The sequence below is a fragment of the Antedon bifida genome, chromosome 3, assembly GCF_963402885.1.
Source record: "Antedon bifida chromosome 3, ecAntBifi1.1, whole genome shotgun sequence".
NCBI classification, from domain to species: domain Eukaryota; kingdom Metazoa; phylum Echinodermata; class Crinoidea; order Comatulida; family Antedonidae; genus Antedon; species Antedon bifida.
Genome location: NC_136228.1, coordinates 27,600,595 through 27,608,626, shown reverse-complemented (window position 1 = coordinate 27,608,626; position 8,032 = coordinate 27,600,595). Strand labels below are relative to the sequence as shown.

General features: G+C 32.2%; 3 protein-coding genes across 3 annotated transcripts; 1 reads left to right on the top strand and 2 right to left on the bottom strand.

Annotated features, from left to right (window-relative positions):
• Positions 1-270: 270 nt before the first annotated feature.
• LOC144837549 (peptidyl-prolyl cis-trans isomerase FKBP4-like) lies at positions 271-1,977 on the bottom strand. Its single transcript, XM_078692720.1, has one exon. It carries the CDS (start codon positions 1,958-1,960, stop codon positions 1,043-1,045), a length of 918 nt encoding a protein of 305 aa, XP_078548846.1. The 5' UTR covers positions 1,961-1,977; the 3' UTR covers positions 271-1,042.
• A 545-nt stretch (positions 1,978-2,522) lies between these two features.
• LOC144838340 (low-density lipoprotein receptor-like) lies at positions 2,523-5,041 on the top strand. Its single transcript, XM_078693679.1, has 6 exons — positions 2,523-2,631; positions 3,024-3,186; positions 3,417-3,538; positions 3,828-4,067; positions 4,477-4,685; positions 4,916-5,041. Exons 1-5 carry the CDS (start codon positions 2,523-2,525, stop codon positions 4,617-4,619), a joined length of 777 nt encoding a protein of 258 aa, XP_078549805.1. The 3' UTR covers positions 4,620-4,685; positions 4,916-5,041.
• A 327-nt stretch (positions 5,042-5,368) lies between these two features.
• LOC144837244 (peptidyl-prolyl cis-trans isomerase FKBP4-like) lies at positions 5,369-8,017 on the bottom strand. The gene is made up of 2 exons (XM_078692278.1): positions 7,923-8,017; positions 5,369-7,086 (listed from the first exon to the last, which is right to left on the bottom strand). Exon 2 carries the CDS (start codon positions 7,061-7,063, stop codon positions 6,146-6,148), a length of 918 nt encoding a protein of 305 aa, XP_078548404.1. The 5' UTR covers positions 7,064-7,086; positions 7,923-8,017; the 3' UTR covers positions 5,369-6,145.
• Between the last annotated feature and the right edge of the window lie 15 nt (positions 8,018-8,032).

The window sequence follows — 8,032 nt, the reverse complement described above, 5'->3', positions numbered from 1 at the left end:
GTAAAAGTATAATTAATAGACTGATCCTTACCCGGTATTTTATGTGGTAAACAATATATAAATTGTATAGCTTGGTGGTGGTGTTTTATTTTCAAACACTCATGCTATGTTCACTTTATCTATATTATTACTGTTTTACACAAACAAATACATATTTAAAATTTACACTTTTTAAGCGTAGATGTTTGACATTGACAATCTTTGATACATTTTTTTACTGTTAACATTACATTTTAATAGAGCTGTAGAAAAAGTAGAAAACTCGATACATCCAAAATTGACAAATTAATTTATTATACAGATCTTTTACGGACCGATAACAGCATATTTTCTTTTTTCCTCTTTATCTGGTGCAGTAAAAATTAGAAATATACAGATATTTGTTTGTTTATCCAAACTATTGGGAAATTCCTTTTTGTTAAGACTCAAAATATCTGGAGACGCTTACCGGGAGAGTAGGGAGGGCTGAATTATATCATCGACGGTGAAGAATTGAACTTGTTTCGCGCATGATATAGTATAGTCCGTTGGTTCCCATAGGACGTAACACAACGACGTAAGCGTGACGTGAGCCAATCACAAGCGATGTATTATCCAAATTTTCGCTTGGGATTGGTCAAGTCGTTTGCATTGCGCTTACGTCCTAGTGTGAACCCAGCTTTATGTGCTAAGCTGATTTCACGAAATAGACATGCAAATTATTTATGACATATGAAGGTTCTTCTTCAAAAAAGAAACAACATAGCAGAAACAAAGTCGTTTTTACGCAGAGATAAATTTTTATTTTGGAATATGCACTGTATTCATATGAAATTGAAGGATACCCAATTGAAGTACTGTACAGGTAACTATCGTACTGGCACAATAGATCTCAAACTAGTTTGACAAAAAATTTACCCAAATATGGTAGTGATATGCTTATAATGGTAGTTATATGACATCATCATTTCCATACATTTTTTTTTATCACATAAAGTTTGATAGTGTAGACAGAGCTTAGGAATGTAATACCATTAAAACAGACTGTCCCTTACAAAAATACTTATGTTACTGGTCCACCAAACATTTTACTCATGCCTTTTTTATACTGTTCACAATGCAATTTGATTTTGGAGTTTAATGCCTTCATTTGCGTTATAACCGCTTTATTTTTAGGCTCTAATTCCAATGCATGATTCAAATCCTCTTTTGCTTTTTCAAATTCATTTATAGCAGTATAAGCCTGACCTCTCCTGTAAAGACCCTTGACATTTTTGTGGTCAACAGCTAAAGCTTTAGTACAATGTTCAATGACAAACTCAAAGCGGTTGCACTTTAACTGACATGCTGCAAGATTGAGTAACGCAGCACATCTCACAGAATTGTATGCTCTTATTTGATCTTCATCGTACTCTGTTATGGTCTTTTCAACTCCCATTGTGATCAAAACTTTTAGACATTTTGTGTAGAATTTTTCAGCTACAGACAATTTTCCACGTTTAAAATTGTCACTACCAATCTCTTTCAATTCAGTGGCTCTTTTTATTTTCTCGTGTGGTTCCAATTCCCAAATTTGTTTCCTTGGTGAGAATTTTTTCAACTGGACTTGAAATACTGCATTACTTCCATCATAGTTACTGGTTTCTGTGATAGATTCATTCTTAAAATCCGGCCATTTGTTCTTTATGATGTCTAATGGTATTAACAATTCTGATGTCTCATTTTCTGTCATACTCTCAACGCATGCTTCAAAAACTTCAGAGAGTTCAGCATCACCATTTCCAATACACATAGCAACATCTTCATTTAATTTATAACCAATAACTTCATCTGTTACACTGTTAGCAACCAATGGTATGATGTTTACCAAACATTTTGTTCCATCATTTGGCTTTGAAAGTCCTTTTCCTTCTTGTTTGATTATTTTAATGAATGATTTATCAGGTGATTCCCATCTTGATTTTTCTTGTTGATTATCCATTAATTAATCTTTTTATATTCTTCCTGTGTTGAAAAGAAAAGTTATACTAATTAATGTTTTCTTGCTAGTAATACAAAACCAGGTTGTATTTATTCTTAGTACGTATTTTTTTTTATGTTGAATTTGTCATCTTGTAATCTGCAGTTAGTTATCACTGTGATTGACAAATTTATTCAAACAGCGAAAGAAAACAATTTAAACTGCCAAAACACGGAATATTGGATAGACCTAAGGTCTAAAATAAGGAGTAAAGAATCAGCATGCACACATTAATTGGCTTAAACTCGTGAGGAAACGAATCGACTATTTTGTTTATATTTTACAGGTGACAAGTTGTATATATCTGTTAAATCTCCTCCAGCCATTTATGTCACCGAAATATATTCAACTAGTGATCCTCTATTTTTTGAAGAATTGGTTTTGCCAACTAAACTCGGCCAGCCTATTGCGCTTGATTTCAACCCATATACATCGACAATATATTGGTCAGATGTTGCAAATTTAACTATCGAGAGCTATTCCTTTGAGACATACGAACATTCAGTTTTGGTTTCAACTGGAGATGGATGTAAGTGAAGGCTTTCTTTATAGATTAGTGTATTACCCGATTATCAGTGCTGTATGTCCACATATTACTACTGTTCATTTGCCTAGTATCTTAGGAATAGTTGGTAATATTAGCATCTCATTTATATTATGTGGTTTCTATATCATGTGAGGTTAGGTTAAGGGTTACCTTATTGTCTGATACAATGAGAAACACATGTAATGTTATATTACCAAATATATACTGGAGAATCAGGATACAGTAGGCCCTACTATTAGAGAATCGTGTGAGTATATGCATATCGGTTACCCGTACAAGCTTTTGAAGTTCCATTGCAGTTGATCAAAGAATATAATTTACTTCCTACTGTACACCTTACACAATTCACAAAAATCATGATATAAAACGTTCTTTTTTGTTTTATATTAGCTAATGTTTTATTGATTTTGTCGGAGACCAAAATCTTTACTTTTCTATAGTTTAAAAATACAATCATACATTAAAGTTGTTTTATAGCTTACGTTACTGATATAGACGTTGATCCAATTGGAGGTAAACTTTACTGGAGTGACAACGTTTTAAAATCTATTGAATGTATTAACTTAGATGGTACTGGGAGAACAGTGATATTTTCTCTCCTGGACAATCCAACAACCATTGCATTCAATTCGGAAACTCAGTACGTATTTTTTTAGAATTTTGAATGCTAGAAAATTTGGAAAATTAAGACAAAGGCAAAATTACTCCAGGTGAAATTTGAAATAGCTATAAAAATAATGTATTATTTATAACAATATTTTTGAATAGGCCTACAGGAAGAATGTTTCCTTCAAATTCGTAAAAAAAGGTCATACAGTTATATTTATACGATAGATTTAAAAATGGGTTTTTTTAAATTGTTTTTTTCAGATATTTATACTGGGCCACAAGTGGGATTTCTAAGAGAATAGAAAGAACCAGAATAGACGATTTAGAAACTCGAGATCAAATTACGACATTGAATAGGGGATCAGGCGGGATTGATTTTAAAGGTAAACAATATAGGTCTACAGTAGGCATATCCTTAATTTGTTTTACTATTCACCAATTACTGAATAATTTTAATACACTTTTTAAATTTTCATATTCTTTTGGTTGCCTGTCTGTCTATTTGTCTGTCAATTCAAAGTAGTTCATAATTTGCTCCATGGTATTAAATATAGCACAGTTTATCTATATAGGCCTATGTATTCAAGTTTACCGTATTTAGTATCAAAAGTAAACAAAATGTTACGTGATAGTGGTCATTTTAATTTTGTTTGTTTGCGTGGTTTTTTTTAGATCAAAAAATATACTGGGTCGATAGCACTCTTTTCCAGGCAGATATGAATGGTACCAATAAAATTTACTTTGGTGAACACACATTTCGAAATACATATAACATTGCTATTCACGGTAACATCGCTTACATGACAGACACAAGTCTCGGCGGTATTCGCCTGGTAGATATCAATATAGGATTTCAAATACGATCTCAATCTGTCGCACTGTACAATATAGAAGACTTGGTATACTACGCAGGTAATCAGCAACTCATACATACACTTTTAAAGATATATAAATTAAAATAATTTTTTTAATATTTTTGTTGTTAAATATGCAATTCTAATTTAAAAAAAAAAATATTTAGCCTACCTTAAAAAACTGAAATTTAAAGTAAGTGAAAATTGGTTTTTCGTTGAATTTAACAGTTTAATTTGCCTTTTTATATATGAAAACATTGTTTTTACCGTTTTTTCTACGACGAAGTGATTATTTGAGCTACAAAATGACCAATTAAAAGTTTTAATAATCTTCATTTTTCATGTTTTTGGGGAACATTACATCTTTTAAATCTTCGTTTCTTTTATATAATTACATAATACAATAAATGATTTCTTATATTTTCTTCTATCCATGATAATTTGTGGACTATGTACTTACCTTTCAGACCCAATGTGTGTAGATGAATGCAAAAACAACGGTACCTGCACATATAAGGAAGATATTACAACAAGCTGTTCGTGCCCATTTGGTTTCGGTGGATCAGACTGCAACACAAGTATGTTTACTTTTAGATACCGGTACAACTAATGTATTTAACGTGTTGTCTAGTATTCTTCAGTTGCATTTGATTAACAAAAACAAAATTAATAAGAGGTACATAACAAATATTTGTATCTAGACCTATGCAAAATCCATAACTTTAGAAAACTGTGAAAGTGGACAGGTTTAGCCTGTCAATTCAACGGCAGCTATAAAACAAAATAATATAATATTAATAATAACACATTATTTATTTATCGTCCAGTAAGATTATTATGGAAAAATAAATTCTACTTGATATTTTTTGTTTACTTAATTCTGTTATTTTTTGTTTATTTCTATAGTTATGGGGTACTGCGAATGTTGGAACCCTTAAATGTGAAGTTTGCAGTACCTTAAATTACTGCTGTTTGCTGATAATCAGAGCATACTCACAACTCGTACACACATTAGTGGTAAAAGTATAATTAATAAACATTAGTAAACAATATATAAATTCTATAGCTTGGTGGTGGTGTTTTATTTTCAAACACTCATGCTATGTTCATTTTATTATTACTGTTTTACACAAACAAATAAATATTTAAAATGTACACTTTTTAAGCGTAGATGTTTGACTTTGACAATCTTTGATACATTTTTAGTCGCGTGCACGCGACTCTATAGTTCACTATGTCGGTCGGTCTGTCTGTCGGTCTGTCTGTAGGTCCGGTATCACTATGCGTTTTAGCACGCGACTGTTTACTGTTAACATTACATTTTAATAGAGCTGTAAAAAAAGTAGAAAACTCGATACCTCCAAAATTGACAAATTCATTTATTATACAGATCTTTTACAGACCGATAACAGCATATTTTCTTTTTTCCTCTTTATCTGGTGCAGTAAAAATGAGAAATATACAGATATTTGTTTGTTTATCCAAACTATTGGGAAATTCCTTTTTGTTAAGACTCAAAATATCTGGAGACGCTTACCGGGAGAGTAGGGAGGGCTGAATTATATCATCGACGGTGAAGAATTGAACTTGTTTCGCGCATGATATAGTATAGTCCGTTGGTTCCCATAGGACGTAACACAACGACGTAAGGGTGACGTGAGCCAATCACAAGCGATGTATTATCCAAATTTTCGCTTGGGATTGGTCAAGTCGTTTGCATTGCGCTTACGTCCTAGTGTGAACCCAGCTTTATGTGCTAAGCTGATTTCACGAAATAGACATGCAAATTATTTATGGCATATGAAGGTTCTTCTTCAAAAAAGAAACAACATACTGTAGCAGAAACAAAGTCGTTTTTACGCAGAGATAAATTTTTATTTTGGAATATGCACTGTATTCATATGAAATTGAAGGATACCCAATTGAAGTACTGTACAGGTAACTATCGTACTGGCACAATAGATCTCAAACTAGTTTGACAAAAAATTTACCCAAATATGGTAGTGATATGCTTATAATGGTAGTTATATGACATCATCATTTCCATACATTTTTTTTTATCACATAAAGTTTGATAGTGTAGACAGAGCTTAAGAATGTAATACCATTAAAACAGACTGTCCCTTACAAAAATACTTATGTTACTGGTCCACCAAACATTTTACTCATGCCTTTTTTATACTGTTCACAATGCAATTTGATTTTGGAGTTTAATGCCTTCATTTGCGTTATAATCGCTTTATTTTTAGGCTCTAATTCTAATGCATGATTCAAATCCTCTTTTGCTTTTTCAAATTCATTTATAGCAGTATAAGCCTGACCTCTCCTGTAAAGACCCTTGACATTTTTGTGGTCAACAGCTAAAGCTTTAGTACAATGTTCAATGACAAACTCAAAGCGGTTGCACTTTAACTGACATGCTGCAAGATTGAGTAACGCAGCACATCTCACAGAATTGTATGCTCTTATTTGATCTTCATCGTACTCTGTTATGGTCTTTTCAACTCCCATTGTGATCAAAACTTTTAGACATTTTGTGTAGAATTTTTCAGCTACAGACAATTTTCCACGTTTAAAATTGTCACTACCAATCTCTTTCAATTCAGTGGCTCTTTTTATTTTCTCGTGTGGTTCCAATTCCCAAATTTGTTTCCTTGGTGAGAATTTTTTCAACTGGACTTGAAATACTGCATTACTTCCATCATAGTTACTGGTTTCTGTGATAGATTCATTCTTAAAATCCGGCCATTTGTTCTTTATGATGTCTAATGGTATTAACAATTCTGATGTCTCATTTTCTGTCATACTCTCAACGCATGCTTCAAAAACTTCAGAGAGTTCAGCATCACCATTTCCAATACACATAGCAACATCTTCATTTAATTTATAACCAATAACTTCATCTGTTACACTGTTAGCAACCAATGGTATGATGTTTACCAAACATTTTGTTCCATCATTTGGCTTTGAAAGTCCTTTTCCTTCTTGTTTGATTATTTTAATGAATGATTTATCAGGTGATTCCCATCTTGATTTTTCTTGTTGATTATCCATTAATTAATCTTTTTATATTCTTCCTGTGTTGAAAAGAAAAGTTATACTAATTAATATATAAATTTAAAACAATTAAACCATTAATTCAAAAATTGTAAACACTTACTACACTAGGTAAATTAATTTGATTACATTTCGTCTGGAAAATCGTCACGAGCGAAAGTAAACAAAGATTTCAAACCACAAGTATGCATTATGCATGATGCTAATTAGGATTGTTTACAATTCGTCACGGTTGAGAAGGTGTTCTCACACAGATCGCGAGGAAGTTTTATTTTTATGATTATGCATACAGAGTAGCCAAACAAGCGCGTTGCATTATGAGATATGTTTTGATCGAAAACTTTGACTGGAAGTCAAAGTTATTTTTTGAACCAATAAATGTCTGTATTTCGGTTAAATTATATTTTTTTAAACTAATTTTTAGTGAAAGTTAATAACTATTATGATACTTCAACATGACCCACTTTTTTTCGAAATATATTAAAAAAAAAATTTGGGGAATTAGTCAAAGGGACAATACATCTTTAAACATCTAAAAATTTAATAGACTTAGACTAAAGAGATACTACTAGCAAACTACTGTACTATCTATCCGCCTACTTTACTCTACCTAGCTAGGCCTAGTTCCCGTCTAGCCTAGCCTGGCCCTAGGCTAGGCCTACTAGGCCTAGGCCCCTATAGGTCTAGCCTACTACCAGGCCCAGTGCTAGCCTAATTGGTAGGCCTACTGTCTGTACTAGCCTAGGCTAGACTAGGCCTATTAGTTTACCGATTTAAAGCCAAACAATTAAAAACCAAATTTAAGAGATAAGATCCTTTTATGATATGATATGAAAAATAAAGCTGAACAACCTACACATACAACTGAGCTGATTATACCTCGCTGATTTTGTTAATTTGGAATTAAGGGAAACACTATCTTTGGTAAAGCTGTCTGCTTCTTAATTCCACCAATCACATTTAGGT

What these genes read in the sequence shown, in the direction of transcription:
- LOC144837549 (XM_078692720.1), bottom strand. Translation starts at nt 1,960, where the DNA reads ATGGATAATCAACAAGAAAAATCAAGATGGGAATCACCTGATAAATCA.
- LOC144838340 (XM_078693679.1), top strand. Translation starts at nt 2,523, where the DNA reads ATGGATGTAAGTGAAGGCTTTCTTTATAGATTAGTGTATTACCCGATT. An exon ending in GCATTCAATTCGGAAACTCA is followed by an intron (nt 3,187 to 3,416) that starts GTACGTATTTTT and finishes TGTTTTTTTCAG; the next exon opens with ATATTTATACTGGGCCACAA. An exon ending in AGGCGGGATTGATTTTAAAG is followed by an intron (nt 3,539 to 3,827) that starts GTAAACAATATA and finishes GGTTTTTTTTAG; the next exon opens with ATCAAAAAATATACTGGGTC.
- LOC144837244 (XM_078692278.1), bottom strand. Translation starts at nt 7,063, where the DNA reads ATGGATAATCAACAAGAAAAATCAAGATGGGAATCACCTGATAAATCA.